Raw genomic sequence first — 18,805 nt, forward strand, 5'->3', positions numbered from 1 at the left:
GCTGGTTCGTTTTGGTGTTGCCGTTAGTTTTATTTCAGTTTGATTTAGCGTGTGATTGGGTTGCAATTTTCAGTGTTTCCATTGTAATCTCCAATAGAACTTTCCTTCTAGTAGAATTCATCATTCTCTTGTTTTGACAATAGTTGCAGATTTCATTATTGTAAGATTGTTTCAGTAGTACTAATCAATCCCTTTGTTGCAATTTACTTGTATTTCCCACTGCATAATTGGAAGAGGCTGGCCATGTTGCCTATCTTTGTTTGTAATGTTGTCCTCCCGTTGCATAAGCGGTTGAGATGTTTGTAATGTTATCCTCCTGCTGAATAAGCGGTGTAGTTGATAGTAATTTTCATTTCTAGTCCTCCCGCTGTATAAGCGGTAGAGTGATTGTTGTTTTAGTTGTTTGGTTTGTTCCTGGCTGATTTACCACCAGGATGTTTCAGAACTTCCATTTCCCGTTGAATAAGCAGAAGGGGTTGGCTTGCCGCCCAAGTTTATAATAATTTTCAGTATTTGCAACTAACAATCCCCTCAACACTATATGCTCTCACCTTCCCAGATTGGGCACTTGGTGATCAGAAAGTGGAAGGGTTGCAGTTTTCTGAATTATTGAATTTTCATTGCTAACCCTAATGGGTCCTTATTGTGTTGTAAACTGCTAAATTTCGAAAAAAAAATTGTGGGGATATTACACAATCTGATGTAAGTGAACTTGGGAAATTGAATAAACCATGACCCATACTTTTTCGCTAATTCCTTGACTTCTCATGGCAATCTCTTATGGGTGCCTCCTTGTAGGATTCTAACAATGTATATTGAGAAGGCATCATTCATTCTTCTAAAATTAGCAATATTGTGAAGGTATAATTGAGGATAACACTCATACAATTTGATTTGTCCTTCACCATTCCCAACTGGCCCCTGCATGTCAATTCTCTATATGGATAGCTCCTTGCTAACACATAGACAATATATGAACTCATATGAAATTATTGGGAATGTTCTAACTTTCTCAATTGGTCATCGAGATTGTCACTGATTATCTTAGCCCAATTTATCACCTTCACTCTGCATGATATTTCTTCAATATAGTAAAATATTCATGGCTCGAAACTAGAAGCTTGAGAGCATCCCATGACACTATTCAGCAATGTGACAAGATCTTCGTATGCTTCTTTGAAATCTGACCTATGAAGTCTCTTTGGCATCTTGGAATAATGAGTTCTTGGCTTCAACAATGAAGTACTATTGATGATTTTTGCACAAACATCAAGTCCATCATTGTATGTCCTTGATGCTTCTTCTTTTGTCTTGTAGATTATGGAATTGTACATTGAAATATCAAATGCTTCTGCAATATCCTTCTTTGTAAGATAAGACAATATTCTGCCATTACGAGCTACTACATGTCTTTCCTCAAGGGCATAATGTTTAGCACATTCCACCATCAACTGACTACATTGTACTGTAGGAGGAAAACCAGCAGCTTGTACAACCCTATTCTACATCATCTTCCTAGCTATCTTTGACGAATTTTGTCCTTCATGCCCATACATTCATTGTTTGAACTTCTTCATATCTATTTGTCCAAGGTTCGTGTCTCCAACCTTCCTCCATTGTGAAATGATCTTTGATTCTGGAAGCACCCCTTTTAAATCGTTCTTCGCTTGGGCTTGCCTTGAAATACCCCCAGTCTTAGCACCCGACATCTACTCCTAAAAAAGAAGGAACTTTGAATCACCATTGTGAGTAGATCCCTAGGTCAATTTCAAAGTACTTTAAGTGAAATGCAAGAAGTTCATGATAAGAAAATGAAAGTTCAAAATCTAGCATTCCTAATTTATCTTAAGAACCTAAAATCTTCATGGCAAACCTTCCTTCAAAAAGAAATTGTAAATCACACTCTATCCCTAGGCAATAAACTCATTTAGATTTTCAAAATAGCCTCAATAATTCACAAAAAAAATGCTTCACAAACCCTTCTTGATCTTTACCTCGTGGATAAAATTTTCCAGAAAATTAATCTTTAATGAATTCTGATTTTTCTTTTAAAAATCTGGAAATTCAAACCCTTGACTTGGAAATTTCTGTGGTGATGATGTTTCAAATCTGAATTGCTCAATTTGGTGAGGAAATTCGCTCAGATTTGTATGTAAATAACTGGTTTTCCTTCAAAAATCACTTCCTTTCAGCTACTTCTAATTTATTCTTTGACAAAATTTGCCCCTTTCTCATTCAACACTTGGCTTTTGTATCTGATATTCATGCACAAATTCATCTCTATCTGCTGCAATTCGCTCTTTTATTCTGCTCCTTATTCGCTCTTGAATTGTTTTGCTTGATGTGAAAATGACTCCCTTGATCTTGCATATATAGGTACTCAACTTAGCAATTACAATCTCTTGACATGGTGCAGCTAGGTAAGAATTTATCATGTTTTTCAAATTGAAAACCGTCTCTACTCCATTTCAAGTCGGCCTTCTTTCTTTAGACATTTGCATTTTAAACAAAAGGAAGAAATTTCATGTTTTCCAATTCAAGTCGACCTCCTTGGCGACTTGATTTCACCATGTCTTGAATGGCTATATATACAAGATGGAGCACTGTTGACGTGTATTTTGTACATCATCATACACAGAATAAAATACCAATAGGCATCTTATCCTCTCTTGAGAAAATAGTCTCTAACTGCTGAAGATTCGCGTAAAGGATCAGTTAGGTAGACTCCAAGGTTCTTTTAGTAGGGTCTCTACGTGTGGACAAGCTTCCAGCGGTATGATGTGATTTGCTGTTTCCTCCAAGGGGCCTTACGTTTTCCGAAAGTTCAAGATTTGCTAAACTAAGGAAACTATTCAAAAAATAACAAAAGGAGTAGGGTTTGAAAGAGGTCTAATCTAGTCTAACCCTAAGAATGACTTCGTGTAGACAAGACTTGGCAAGATTCAACCAACTTCAATTTTACCATAAGATAACAACTCAATTGAAATTAGTGCGATCTTCTAAGGTAATAAAATGACATTCGACGCATCAAAGATCATGGGCACTACCACGAAGGTACATATCCAAGATACGATAATGATTGAAGATTAAGGGATTCAAGGTATTCTCCAGTCGACCACGCAAGGCGTTCCTACAATCAGCAAGAAGCTAGTGGTTTGGATTACGAATCCTACCAAAGATCAAGTCTCACACAATGTCCTTCAAATTAACAAGCTACTTTGATTGAGCACAATTCAAGTAAATCAAACAACCATGAAGATAACTCAAGAAATTTGCAACAAAACACCATAACTTCAATATTTCATTGATTTCCAAATCATCATGTACAACAATTGCTTGAATTCCTCTCTTCAAAACTCAATCTTGCTACAAAATAAAATTGCTTCTAGCTCTAATCTCTCTTACATCAACTATTGACTATTACACTATTCACTATTGAAATGAAAAATGAGGGTATAAATAGCATCCTCAATTACAATGAAAGGTCCAGATTGAAAGTAGATCAATGGACAAGATCATGACACCTAAACCCTAATTAGGGTTTGTTACAAATGGCCTCCTTTTTACTGAACAATATTAAATGCATAGCCAAATATTAAATTTTGGCACAAAAACCTAGGAGACATAAACCAATGAGAAATAAGATGTCATGTCATCTGTAACAACCTTTCATCTAGAATCTTATTCCCTTTCCAATTCTCTTTCTTAGCATATGCAATGAATCTTGAAACGATTCCTTCGATTTCTGCGATCGGAATCTCGGGAAGATTCTTCATACTCTCTTCTAAGTGGATGACCTGATCGAATGCATCTAGAAGAGTTGCGTCCCATGAAGGTTCAAGTTCCTTCGTCTTTTCAATCAGGAGCATGGTGGCAAACATCTGATCATACTGCTCATCTGTAACATTTGCATCCTTGCAAAAGATGATCTTGATTCTATCCTCTAGTTCCTGCATATCCACATCTGTCTCGACCTCGATCCTTCTGCCAAGAATGGTACGAAGTACCTCAAATACTCTGTCCTGGATCGGATTGATCACCTCCTCAACTTGGCTACATCTAGTATTGATGTCTTCAAAGAAAACATTCTTCATATGAAGTAAGGTTGACCAATGGAACAAACTGTGAGATTCTCCCTCCAAGATCTTCTCCTGTGCTAAAATCTTCCTTGAAGTATGTCTAATAACTTTCAAGACAGGAATGATAACATCCTTGGTATGGGCGAATGCAGCTACTGTTATCATCAAATTGTGGATCATCTCAAGAACCTGGATAGCTTGATGAATAATCTTCATCATCCTTGTTACAAACTCTATAGCCACTGTATGAGATCTATCCATCCAATTACTTGTGCGTTGGACCATGTTCCTGAATCTTTCTGCTTCATTGATTGATTGAAGCGGCAATGCTTGTACTGGTGATCTAACTGGATCCTGACGTCCCAAAGGTTCATTGATGTGACTGAAATATGTCCTCCATGCACCGACCTCTCGCTCAAGCTTCCTATTCTTCTCCATTTCTTCTCTAAGCTTGTCTTTCAATGCTTCAAATGAATCGGTAGCATCATCTAAAGTCTGTTCTGCAGTAGATGGTCCTAACTCAAAAGTCTGTATATCATATTCTTCTGCTAGGATCTCACCTTCATATTTGTCTGCTGCCGGTGTAGCTATCTGCAATTTCCTGGATCCAGTCTCATCTCGAATCATCTTGGACATCTTGGTAGCCTTCTTCTTTTCTGTTACTTCATGTGAGTGTCCAACAAGGCTCTCTAAATCAATTGCATTGTCCTCGTCCTCTACTACGATCACCTTAGTTAATCTTTCCTTCAACCAATCTGGGATAATCGATCTTGTTTCTTGAACTTGAATCTCTTTATGCACTATTGCTCAGACGGGGACGGCTCTTAAGTAGCCAGTTCTTATTGATAATGCTTAGACAAGCATCTGGATCATCTTCGTACATTGATCTGGCTCCTTCTATGCTCTTGTATATCATGTCCCTGTGCTCTGGAAGATGGAAAGCTTCACTTATAGCTTCCTCTGAAAGGTACGCCAAAGTGTTTCCCTCTTTAGACACGATCGTTCTGGACTGTGGATCATAGTGACGAGCACATTCGATCATCAACTCATGGCACTGAACAGCTGGAGGAAAGCCGGCCGCCTTAATGATGCCACTCTCTATTATTCTCCGGGCGACAGGTGATGGCTTGCCAATGTAAGGGATCTCTCGAAACTTCTTCGTGCTGAAGTTACCCAAGTTTGTATCTCCAATGTTGCTCCACTTCTTCGGTCTTCTGATCTTCTTTCATGAGAGCTGAGCGACTGGTGGATGCTCCCGCCTTCGGGGTCGCCATACCTACACAACATTTCATAATGAGAACTAGATTTTGCAATAAATAACATAGATTAGAGGATAACTTTTAGGAAACTTCATGATAAGTCTTTGAGTTATCATTTCCTAAAAAAAAAACGATTGAGCTAGGAATTCAAAATTCAAAATTCAAAATTTAAAATATGACGATGAATAAATAAAACAATAAAATCAAATCGCCATACCTCAATAGAGAGCTAACTCTAGAATGCAAAAAGAACTAAATTCGCCTAGGCAAAATTGAGGTATAGATGGTCTTCAATGTGATCTCCTCAAGATAGTAATTTCGCCACCTTTTGTGTCCTTGACGTGATCTTCAGAATTCGTCTTGGCAAATTCGCTCAATATAGATTCGCACCACCTTGGAAGTTACTAGCGCCACCTTGGATTGATAGTTCGCAATTCTCCCTTTGATCGCATATGAGATAGGTAAAATGATGATGTGAAAATGAAGATTTCACTTCTCCCTTTATAGCGCTCACCTCACCATTCACCCCCAAGGCCGACTTTTATAAAAAATATGGCAATTAAAACGATTTTTTAATAAAATAACAAGGCCGACTTACTTAACCAAGCGCTCCATTCGATTTTTAATTGATTTAATAATCAATTATTAAATGCCATCGTTTTTAATTAATAAACTTCGATTTTTTTTTTACAAGGCAAAAAATAATTAATTAATACCAAGCGCAATATTTAAATGCCATTTTTAATTAAAATATCGATTTTGCTAGCATTTAAATAAATTCAAAAATGTTTATTTGAGTGCCAAAATATTTTGAAAATGAAGTACACGTACCTCATCGCCCTGGTCCCTTGGAGAGGGACAGGAGCGATCCATCATGTTGGTCTTGATTTTTGCATTTTTGACGTTCAACCTCTGCATTTCTACGTTCAAATCATCATTTTTGTCGGGTCCTTCAAGTTTGATTGACTTGCATGTGTGAAGGGATGCCCTTGGATGTAATATCGCCCTGGTCCCTTGGAGAGGGACAGGAGCGATCCTAATGTTTTCTCTTGAAATTCTCCATTTTGACATCAACTTTTCCTTGTATGGTGAAAAAATAACTTTGCTTGTTCATTCCATGCTTGTCCCACTTGCTTTTCACAAGACAATTTGATGTTTAAAGGATCATCGCCCTTGTCCCTTGGAGAGGGACAGGAGCGATCCTTGTCTTTTCTCCGTTTTGAGCTCAAATCGGTGATATTGAATGTTCATTTCCTTTTGCATCGCCTTCCAAATGGTGTTTAAAACCATGTGCGACTTTATCTCAACGTGATCTTCAAAGGATATCATGTGTTTTGGCAAATATCGCCTTGGTCCCTTGGAGAGGGACAGGAGCGATCTCCATGTCCTAGCTCAAATTCGTAAACATTTAACCTTTGTTCTTCGTTTATTGCCTTCCAAATAACGTCCTTTACCTCGTCTATCTTTGCATTGTCTTGATTTTGAAGGAGCATGAGTGTTTTTAATGAAATCGCTTTGGTCCTTGTCCAAAGGACAGGAGCGATATAGACTCCTTAGCTTGATCGATAACATTTGGACGTTCCAAACTTTGATATATCACTTTCAAAAGACGCCTTGAACCTTGTATGACCTTGTGAAGCCTTGTCTTAACGTGATTTTGCATGAATCGGCCAATGCATTCAATATCGCTCTGGTCCCTTCCTGAGGGACAGGAGCGAAGTTCAATATTTTGAGCTTGTTCTTGTTTTGATCAACTTGTAATTATCTTCAACGCGTGAAATAAAGTCTCTTGATTCCCCTTGGTCGCTTGAAACTTGCTTAACTTTTGAAATCTATGCCTTTATGGAAATATCGCTCTGGTCCCTTCCTGAGGGACAGGAGCGAACTGGGAGTCTTAGTGCAAATTCCCTCAACGTGGCGACCTCTGTAACCTTGTGCTTGATCGAAATGTCTTGAAACGCCTTTGCCACCTTGTTCCTCGTCTTGGAATGTCTTAAACTTGAATAAGAAGCAATATAACCATCATATCGCCCTGGTCCCTTGGAGAGGGACAGGAGCGATCTTACTCTTGTGGGCTTCACTTCACTTTATCATCTTCAAAACTTATATTCAACGGATTCGCAATGTTCCATTCCATTCATCCATGCCTTGAGATCGATTGAAACTTGGCAAGAAAATCATCTGTAACAAAAATCGCTCTGGTCCCTTCCTGAGGGACAGGAGCGAACTTAAGCATTTAGGGTCCTTGCTGACGTTTCAAAATCTTCAATTTGTATTCAATGAATTCATTTCACCGTCTTCCTTGCCCTCAAACATAAACTTGACTTGATCTTCGCCTGAATCTTGCCCTATGAAGAACATCGCTCTGGTCCCTTGGAGAGGGACGGGAGCTATAAAGTACTTCGCCCTGGTCCCTTCTTGAGGGACAGGAGCGATCCTTTTCCTGGAGGTATTTCTGTGTTTGTGAAAATATTCAATTTATATTCAATGGAAAGATCACGCCTTTCTTCATCATTTCCAACTCGAAATTCGTCTTGACCCTGCAGGAATGGTAAGATATTTGAAAACGAGCTCCTGTCCTTCACTGAGGGACAGGAGCGATTTTGCTCCTACAGGCCAAAATAACATGATTTTATACATTTTACCACTTCACAAGGCGAAAACAAATCATTTTCAATGCCCAGGATCAAAAATCAAAAAAGTCAAAATTTGGTCAAAATTAGTCAATTGGACAAAAAATTCACATTTCACCTTCAACACTTAGACAAATTTAAGCTCTGCATTCAAAATTCCAATTGAAAATAGACCATTTTGGCGAAATCATTGCATTCAAAATTTGCATTCAACGAAAGGAAGCTCAAAAGCTCTCAAAACTGACTGGATTCTGGCTTGAAAAGACGTTAATTAAAACCCTAAGGCTAGACCCTAAATCTAGACAACTGACAGACTAACAAAAATCCTAAAAGCGAAACGAAAAGCGAGCGAAAAACGAGCAAAAAGAGGGGGTCCCCATTTGCAATGGGGCGATGTGTGAAATGGTCACAACAAGCACTCACATTCCTTGGTGGCTAATTTTATGTGTTCATGGATTTCCAAGCGGATTTTCTTTTGCCCTATACGTGGATTCCTTGGCAGAGATCCACCTTGCACAAGGATTTCTTGGTGGAATTTGGAGGTGATCATAGATTTCTTAGCGGGTTTGCAGGGTAGAAAAAGATTCTAGGTTGGAATTCCACCTTGTGCTTGGATTTCCCTACTCTATTCCATGCAAAATGAAGCCTTTCCTTTGTTGATTTTTTTGAATAAATCGCTTCTACCATTTTCATTCCTTGGATAATTTCCTTAATTTATTTTCATTCCAAGGATAATTTCCTTATTCCATCTTCATTCCAAGGATAAAATCCTTATTTCATTTTTGGAATTTTGTTATAATCGTCATCTCAACCTTGGCATGTTTCTATAATCCTTGTTTCAACTTGGCAATTTTCCATAATCTTCATCCTTGTCGTTCACTTCTTCACATGTCTTTCTTTCACATTTTCATCCCCCAATCAACCTCAAGACAAAACCAAACCCTTCTCATTCTAAGGCTAGAAACTTTAAAACTACTGTCGAATCTAAGCTAAATTAAGAAAACACCTAAGACTAACAACTAAGCAAACCAAAAACAAGGGGTCCCCATTTGCAATGTGACGATGTGTGAAAAGCTCACAACATCTGGGGACTTCACTAAGGAAATGTTCCTGAACATTTCAGGGATAAAGGTCTAGTCCAAACCTAGAACATATTTTTGGATCTTTCACTCCCTTTTGAGGTTGTACTACCCAAGGGCTAATGGTCAAACAAAGACCACCAATAAAGTACTTATATCATTGATTCAAAAATAATATGGGGTCAAAGGTATGGATTGTGAGGAACATTTACCTGTATTGTGGACATACCAAACTACATAAAAGGTAATCCTTGAATATATGCCCTTCTAACTGATGACTGGTTGAGAAGTCAGCATACCAGTGGAGTATATGGTGCCAAGCCTTAGGATTGAGTGGATAACCAACTAGGGAAAGAGGACAGTTTGAAGGAAATGCTATTGAAGCTTAATCAGTTTGACAAATGACAAATAATGGCACACTAGGCCATAAAAGTGATTCAAGTATAAGGAAGAATTTGCATAACAGAGAATGAATTTTTAATTCAGTGCATTAGTGCTCAAGTATGATGGTTGACAAGATATAAAAATTGGTAAATTTAAAGTGCTTTGGCTTAGACAATTTAAAATTCAAGAAATAATGGATACTGGTTCAATGAAACCTTGAAAATTTAGATGGTACAAAATTAATGGTTCAAAATTAAAAACATAACACTAAAGGGCTAAGGCAATTAATATGATCAATTACAAATGCCTTGAAGTATCAAAATGATGAAGTATAATTTAATTTAATTTAATAAAGTCTAAAAAGCATCTTATTTATATTCTATAAAAAGTTGCTTCCCTAACTAATGTATAAAGGGCCTCATCCTTTTGCGTCAAATCATTAGGTTGCATGAGCCTCTGAAATATCTCTAATGAACACTATATGAACCAAATTAGAAACAATTGATTCTTGTATTGAACGACCTACAACCATGCCTTCTTTACCAACTCTTGAGTGATATTATATTTTGTTCTTGGCTTGTCACATATGAACATAACTTTTGTTGTTTCTAATGGTTAACTGAGGGTAGTAAGTTACTAAAAGTTATAAAGTAGTTGATGGTTGTGATCTAGCCAACAACCAGTGTCCCCTTAATTAGAATTTCCATGTCAGGGAAGGTTGCTGATTTGTGGACAGTCCTTTTTGATGTACATTCATTTTAATTAAGCATTAACCTTAATAAAACATTATATGTGTTAGTCTCATACAATGAAATACAGTATGAACCTTTCCTTTATCAGTACATTACTGCATTGGTACTGAAGCAAGGAATTATTTTACAGCCTTTCTAGGCTTCCCAATCTTATCTAGGCTGGATTTCCTTTGTTTCAATATTTTATTTGAAATTTTCTCTTTCCTTTCTTGTCATTAGGCGTTTCTTATAAATTCAGTGATCATTCCCACCATTTTACATGGACTTCTGTACACTTTCACAGCCCTGTTGGCTCTTCTTGGTCTTTATTGAACAGTCTTCTTGGTCTATATTGAACATATTAAATGATTTACATGATCACTGCTTATGAATAGCAAGATAAATCTTCCAAGAAGAAAATTGACTTAAATGGAGCTCCAAGAAACAGTATATTGCATGATTAGTTTCTTTGTAGATGCACAAGAAATTAATGTACAAAGTCCAATCTTCCATGCAAACATCTTCCTTTTTTTAATTTAAGCAATTACAGAAAATAGGTGATCTGTTACTGATTGAAACATGTTATAAGGATGAAACAGAAAGAGAAGAATATGCATACTTCATCGTAACTAGAGACAACCTCAGAAGTATTTAGGGAAGTGTACTTTTTTAAGCTAGATGTCAAATCATACCCTTCCATAAGAAAAATCAGTAAGTCCCAAGAAAAATGTCTTGCACAGAGAGCCACTGCTTTCCATGTATTATTTATTTTCTCATTTTTATATGGTCTTCGAATCTTTGAATGCATGCTATACTGTGGGATGGATTCTTCTTTGCGCAAGCTTATTTTTTGGCCGTGAATTATGGAAAAGAAGTCATTTTATATTATCCCACAGGCCAAGTAGCTGCCCTTACCTTTTTCTTTTTCCTTTTGAAACACTTTTTGCCAAATTATTTATAGAATTTTATCACTTTGTTTTATGAACAGGCTGAATACATATCAACTGGAGAAGTTTCAGAATCGTCAAGTTTTTATCATTATGGACTGGCCCTGGAGTAGGCTACAATTCTCTTTTACCTTATTATCTCTTACCATAAGTACCTTTGAATTATCTGATCTCAAAAATAGCATTCTTGGAATTGTTGTAGAGAGTTTGAACTAGAAAATTATTGTTCTAAAGTTAAATTCACAAGTGCATTGAAAGATAAATACTAAGGACACTTCGAAATATGAATCATCTGCTAAAGTTTTATCAATCTTATAGTACAATATCTATGATACTAGTGTGACTCTTTGGGACCTTTACACAAATTGTGTTTCTCTCAAAACATTATCACCACTGTAGAATTTGCATTTAGAGAGGGTCAAAATGTTTCATACACAATCCTTATAAAATGGATTTATTCTTATAACTCACATACATGTTATGCCCAAGGACAAATGGGAGACCAAGTTGCATTTTAAGTGTCTATTCAAGCTACACTGAATATTTTATTTATCTTGAAATTTCTCTGATACAGCGGCAGCTCAGCCTCTATGGAATTGCAAAATCAGATTTTTAACATCAGACCCTAAATCTGCATGCAATATCCATTTTTGGACTTTAAATTCTGTGGCATTTAGGGTAATGTTGAAAATATATTTTGAGCATGTTTATGGATCTTGAAATTATCATTTCACACTCATGATAGCAACCTGCAATTTTGTGCCCTTGCCATGTCCACCATCCAATAGGGTCAGTTTGAGCTAATATATCTCTATCCAACCTCGCTTGTGGTTTACTCAATGTTGGACCACGAATATTTGCAAATTCAAGGAACTGTGTGTGAAGTATTGAAGACTCCTCTGTAAACATCTTATCAAATGCCCACGTTAGCCCATCTAAAACCTCTTCATCACATGGAAGCACCCTTCCATCCCTTGGTGCAAACTGCAAACCATTTGGGATTTAGAGGAAAGGCTGCTATAAATTCATTGTGTTCCACGTCCACATCAAAATGGACTTAATATGTTGCTCTTATAACCCCAAAATAGGATCCTTAGCCAAAATTGTTTAAATTAACTTCCCAAGCATACTGCCAAATGTCTAATATATTTCTCCAAGACTAGGAGAGTCTATATCAGCATATCTAATGACATCTACAATAGGTGAGATGAAAAAGTAAACATATCTCTAAATTGCAAACAAAAGTTCAAAAGAAACGAGTTGATTGACATGTTGGAAACTTTGAAAGTAGGAACATTGGATAATAAAATTAAAATATTAAAATCAGAAATTTAATATAAAAATAAGTAATCTAATATTTAATTTTTAATAAAATCGGCAATTTAATAATAAAATCAGCAATGTCTTACCTCACAATGGACCAACAATTGTCATAAAAGATCTTTTGTTTGATGGATTTTCTTTGATTAGAGCTTGAATTAGGCCATCTAGTCCACTTTGAATCCACCATCATTAGTTGTAGAGGCTCATGCACCTCAAGCATCCTCTGTAACAAGATGAAGTAAGTGGCATACCTAAGTTAATTAAAAGAAATATAAGGCTCCATGTAATTGGAATACGAATGTTTCCATATATTGAAACAAAACGAAGTGTCATACTTGGTCTCAATAGGTTTGAGGAACTCCTTTGAAAATGTCCTAAAGAGAGAAAGTGAGGTGTGGTGGTTGAAAATGAACATTTGAATGTCATAAGCTTCTACCACCATTTGTTTTGCCCAATCTGTTTTTCCTATGTCTTTCAATGCATTGTTCAATCATCAATGCATGAACACAACAAGGGTTCCAAAGGACGTGCTTGTAAGCACCCTCCACCATCAAACCATATGATTTGCGCACACGTGCTAAATCAGTGATCACCTGTACAAAATTTGAGGGCCCAACCTCCTCTATGGCATCTCTCAAAATGGTAAACTAGAAGTCTATATCCTTATGCTTCCTTGAACAATCCACGGCTTTGATAAAATAAGAGTCAGCAAGGCATGTGACAATGATATTGATGAGTGGCCGATGTCTAATATCAATCCACCCATCCATCACAATAGAGCAACCTGTCCTCATCCAAGTTTGTCTCATATCCTCCATTAGCACATTAACCTTGAAATACTCTATCTAGGAGGGCAGTGCATAGATTATGATCTCTAGGGGGTATGAATGAGGGACCCATAGAGGCTACATTTCTAATCATTTGTTAGAATTAAGAGCAACGAGCCCCATGAAATGGGATGGCATGAGCAAAAACGAATTTGACAATAGAAGACTATTTAGCATCTCATGCTTGCACATTAAACATAGCTTCAATTGACCCTACCTTCTCACCACCACTCATCTTCCTCTTTCCTCTTGTGCCAACTTGGCTACTACCATGCGTTGATGATGTAGGCAAAGATGATTGTGAACTCACAAAAGAAGGTGATGGAATTGCCACACCTTGAGTCCCCATTTCTACCTCCATGTGTAATCAATGGCACTCTATCTTCTCATTTTCTTTTGGTGTTGGACAAACTTTAACTCCATGGCCTATAACACCCCAAAAATGAGACCACACCCTTGTGTAGTTGCCTCTAAAATCTGTAAAGCAAACATGACAATTCCACACCCTACTCCCCCTGAGTTTGTTTGATTTTTATCCACAAGCGTAACATATTGGAGAAGAGGTTTTTCTTGTTGAAAGGTCCCTTTGCATATTTTTCCATGGTTTTTGAAGGGCACTTAAATAGTTTTGGTTGTTGTTCACTACCACCCTCAACACTTGCACTTGTATTTCCACCAACTACTTCCACTTCATTCTCACTACTATTATCACTCTCACTGCTGGGTAATTTGCAGTGTTGGCATAGCTCAAAAATATGAAGATTTGGAGTCATCATGTTAATTGAAAAGATTCTTTTATATAGACCAGGTTGAACTAGATATGGCTGTAGCATTGACTGAAACAGCTCAATGAAAGAAACTTGCACTAACACACACCAAGAAGATGCAAATACATTGACTGAAACAACTAACTGGATAAGCTACAAAGTCCAAACTATAACTGGAAACTCTGCAAACTGAATAATTGCAATCTTTCTGCTCAAATGTGATTCTTGAATAAAGGGTTTTTGTCCTCAAATCCCAACTGGAAACCAAGAGGGTTTTTGTCCTCCAAATTCCCACACACAAAAGATTTTTTGTCTTCAGGTGAGAAGATGAACACAATTGCTCAGATTTTTTGTCTTCAGGTGAGAAGATGAACACAATAAGAAATTGATGATGCCTTTGATCCATTCGCCCTCTATTTATAGATTCCTTTTGGGCCGTTTTCATTTGAATTCTTTTTTCCCTCCAAAAATTCTTTCCAAAAGTGTTTAAGAACACATTTTAATAAATCATTACATGAGGCCTTATGATGTCCATTTAGACAGCCAATTTATTAAAATAATAATATTTAAAATTATTCTTTTAAAATAAAGTTACTAGGCTCAACTAAAAATATTATTTTTAATCATTTCCCTGACTTAATCCCTTAGTCTACAAGAAATGAAGAAATAAGATATGGATTCTCCCAATTAATTTAATTCTGAAAATGGGGCATGACATAGTTAGATGATTTTGTACTTGAACGTCACTAGTATTTACAAATTCCAATCCACTTCACACATTTTTTACTCAAGTAAACCTCTACATAAGTAAACTTTAATATGGTAAAAAGGAATAGCTCCTCTTTGAGGCAATTATACAAAAGACTTGCAGTTTTATCAGAAAAAAATCCATCTACCCTAATGTATAAGGTCATCTTCAAGTTAAGGTAGTCATCGTAGATATGCATTAAATATAATGAAACAGTAGAATGTGAAACATATTGAGGTGTTTAGGATGATAAAAAATCCCAAAGGAAAAATTCTTAGTCTTACACATAACTGCTGTATGGACTAAAAATAAAATAATTATATAAGGGGGATATATGCTTTAAAATCGTCAATTGGAACTTTTTAATTTGGAATTGGTATTGTTGACCGCTTCTAATGGTTTTAATATTGATTTTTATTATGTATGTTTTGCATCAAACTAGTGAGAGCTGATAGGTTATTTATGAAAAGTTAATGGAATTCTACTTCCTTTTGCAACATTTAGTATTTTCTTCCTATGTAATTCTTTTTATTGCTTAAACTTTTCCTTGATATTTTTGTTACTCATTTTGTATTTGTAGGTTCTACACACATTTCACATCTCCAATAAGGCGGTATGCCGACATTGTTGTGCATCGGATGCTTGTTGCATCGTGTTCAAACACCATTTCCAGCCAGGGATCTGTGAACAAAAGGAATATTGATTTTGAAAAATCTAGAACTGCTGTATTTATTGCCAAAGATCAGAAAGAGGTAAAAAAAAAATGTTTTTCAAACCTTGTATAACATAGTAATAATAATATTTTTTTGTTAATTGTCTCCTCACTTCATTTGGTGAGGTTCACTTACATCTGAATACTATATGGTTATTATAGACTTTTAAACTGATCCACTGAGATAGCACCTGTTACACAAAACTTAACCATTTCATATGGAAAGATCCTACTACAAGGTTTACAAAATATATTGATGGAATACAAGCTTTTCGAATTTTCTTACTAAAACTCTTGTGATTATTGTTTTTAGTGTTATGCCTTACATGCTCGTACTCAGAAGATGTTACAAATGCATTTTTGCAGGTTGCAGATCATCTAAACCAGCGCCATAGGGCAAGCAAGAGAGCACAAAAGATGTGCAGTGAGCTGCACCTCTTGATGTACTTACAGAAACATGCTGAAGCAGAATGTGGCTTGGTAAGCTTGAGATGAACAGATAGAAAACACAGTCCTTTTGAGTGTGAAATTGATGCTATTTATTGATACAGGTTGTGTTTATAGAGTGATAGGTATTGGGAATGATACTACAGTTAAATTAAAGATCCTCAGAAAAGAGCTAAATCATTTTATGTACTTTATGGAATTTTGGCAACAAAATAGTTTTATTATTTTAAAAATTCAAATCTGGCCTTTTTCCCAGGTAATAGGCATATTTGAAAGGAACCTCCTTGTTTTTGTGCCCAAATATGATCTTCGGGGAGTTGTGCAGTTACAGGTAATAAATAAGCTTTCCCATTTCAGTTTGAATTTTATTTTTTTGAAATCATTACTAATTTTATGAATTTTTTAGTTAAAAGCTGTGGTGTAAATTGAATGACAATGGATTTTCCCAAACTCTAAGTTTGGGAAATATGTATAGTTATATTCTTAGTATATGGTCGATGATTTAGCCCGTGCTTGATATTGGTTGGTTTGCGAGCAAGAGCAAATGTCGTCTCTTTTGTTAAATAAGAATTGAAAGACTTATTGTTATGAAAATTTGTGAGGCTGTTCATTCCTGCGAGAGAATCTTCTTTTTTCTCTTATCATTAAAAGTTCGTTGTGTAGAACAAGAATGGGAATGTAATTCTCCCATTGGATAAAGATGAGACAGATAGTGATACCTGTAATGATAAAGTTAACAGTAATGGAGGGAAGAAGTTCAGATTGCAGTATCAACAACAGTGTATTAGCATAATTGTGAGTACCTTTACATTTTTATTTCCTTACCGCATAATAAGAATTGAGATTTTATATAATTTGTTCTGAATTTCTTGTAGGACTCATTTGACAATGTTGTACATGAATTTAAACAAATGACAACACTTTGGGTCCGGATGCGGGCAGATGGTAAAATTAATATTTTGACTAGATTTGATAATTGTCATTGACAAATCTCAAGTTTATTTTTCCAATATGCATGTATTTACATTTAAAAATTCCTTATGTTTTTGATTGCTGAATATTGTTGGCAAAAGGTTCTCGAGCTCGTACCCCTAGCCTTCGGATGCAACTTCTAAGTGAAAAGCATCCAGCATCTCTTACTGCACAAAAGCAGCGTGCCTCTCTTGCCAATACAACTCTAGCATTTAAGGAAAAAGGTCAAGTGCTTCCCAGACACCCACATAAAGGTCTATTAGCTTCAAATTCAGAGCGAAGAAAAGCAATCCTCAAAATGGTAGAATTAGCAGCTTCAGAGCAATCAAGTGAAGCGGAAAATGGAATGGATCTAGAAAAAAGGGATATCTCTTTGAATAAAGTAACAATTCATGAAGCCATGGAAGATATAGAGCAGATTTTTTATGAAGGTTTGTATTCCTATTGTTACTGCACAATTTCATTGTTTTCTGTAATAGATCTGTATTAAAATGTCCTCTAAATGATAGAATCATGATTCTACAAGGATCCTTCTTATTGAAAGATTGTTCCCTTTATGGACAGTAGGCATATGATAAAATAAAGTGAATGGGGTCTCTAGTATAGCAACGTTCTCCATCCATACTTAATGGAAAGGTTGTTCCCTTTATGGACAGTAGGCATGTGATAAAATAAAGTGAATGGAATCTCTAATACACAATGTTTTCCATGCATCCTTCTTAATGGAAAGGTTGTTCCCTTTATGGACAGTAGGCATATGATAAAATAGAGTGAATGGGATTTTCTAATATTACAATGTTTTCCATCTCCTTGATATACTGTTTAATTTTAAAATGATTATTTACTAAAACCTCTTTCTTTAACATTCACTAATTTAGTTTGTGATTGAAAGTGAAACATTTTCTTGCACTGGATTGGGGATTCTTGTACTAAAATGTCTTTTGAATGACAGTTACATCGGTGTATGCAAGCTTTGAAGATGGAGAGAGAGAGCAAAGAGTGGTGCTTTCTAAAGAGGAAGAAGCAAAAGTTATTGACAATAACAATGGCTTACCCAGTAAATCATTGTCAATATATGTAACTTTGGGGAATTCTTGCATCAAATCAGAGGAGGAAGACAGAGGACGCTTGCGGAAGTTGTGGCAAAAACGACTAGTAAGTTAGCATAAAATTCCATAGAAGTAACACCACCTCTACGTTATGTACTGAACAGGTTAAACCCTCGGGATATTTTTCTTTTCTTATTGTTGTGCTGTATGTTTATTGTTGGATGGAATGTTTGTAAAATAAAATTTTAGTACGATTATCATAAGCAATTGGAGGCTTCAATGTTGGAATATTCTTTAGATATTTTTGTGGGAAGTTTTACTACATTGGAGTAGTTTTAATACTCTAGTCTCTAGCTATCTCCATAGTGACTATATTCTGGAGCGGTCATGGCCACCCTGATAATTAAGATTAACCCATAGAAGCAGATATTGCAAGATTTTGGATCCTGGTGCCAGACCAATTTTTCTGTTAAAACTCCTGCTTTTTTAAAAATATTGTTGACCTCTATTTTGACTGATATTATCTGATACATTGGTTGATATTATCTGATTTTTCCCAATATTATCTATTTTATTCCCTTTAAAGACTGTAAATTGTGATATTTTTGCTCATTGCAACTTTCTGCTCTGTTTTATTCTGCAACAAAACAGACTGTGTTTTAGGGTCTTCCAAGCACCAAATGATTTTGAAATTTTTAGGATGACCAAGGTATTTGATGAAGAGAAACTGAATCAAATTAGGTATGAACAGATTTTTGGAACTTAATGTAATGTCCCCTATTTAATTTCTTAGGGAGTGGAGGCAATTATCTAGCACTTTATTCACACGTGATTACTTTTTTTTAGTA

The 18,805-nt window shown here is 36.0% G+C and overlaps 1 protein-coding gene across 1 annotated transcript in view; it reads left to right on the plus strand.

Moving 5' to 3' along the window:
- LOC131034553 (uncharacterized) overlaps nucleotides 1-18,805 on the plus strand; it is a 400,008-nt gene that overhangs the window by 354,487 nt on the left and 26,716 nt on the right. Inside the window, exons 25-32 of the mRNA XM_057966103.2 lie at nucleotides 11,154-11,221; nucleotides 15,358-15,529; nucleotides 15,856-15,969; nucleotides 16,193-16,267; nucleotides 16,600-16,731; nucleotides 16,812-16,881; nucleotides 17,010-17,339; nucleotides 17,861-18,063. Coding sequence (XP_057822086.2) covers nucleotides 11,154-11,221; nucleotides 15,358-15,529; nucleotides 15,856-15,969; nucleotides 16,193-16,267; nucleotides 16,600-16,731; nucleotides 16,812-16,881; nucleotides 17,010-17,339; nucleotides 17,861-18,063 — 1,164 coding nt within the window. The remainder of the gene's footprint in view (nucleotides 1-11,153; nucleotides 11,222-15,357; nucleotides 15,530-15,855; nucleotides 15,970-16,192; nucleotides 16,268-16,599; nucleotides 16,732-16,811; nucleotides 16,882-17,009; nucleotides 17,340-17,860; nucleotides 18,064-18,805) is intronic.

The sequence above is a fragment of the Cryptomeria japonica genome, chromosome 11 (genome assembly GCF_030272615.1).
Source record: "Cryptomeria japonica chromosome 11, Sugi_1.0, whole genome shotgun sequence".
Taxonomy (NCBI): Eukaryota; Viridiplantae; Streptophyta; class Pinopsida; order Cupressales; family Cupressaceae; genus Cryptomeria; species Cryptomeria japonica.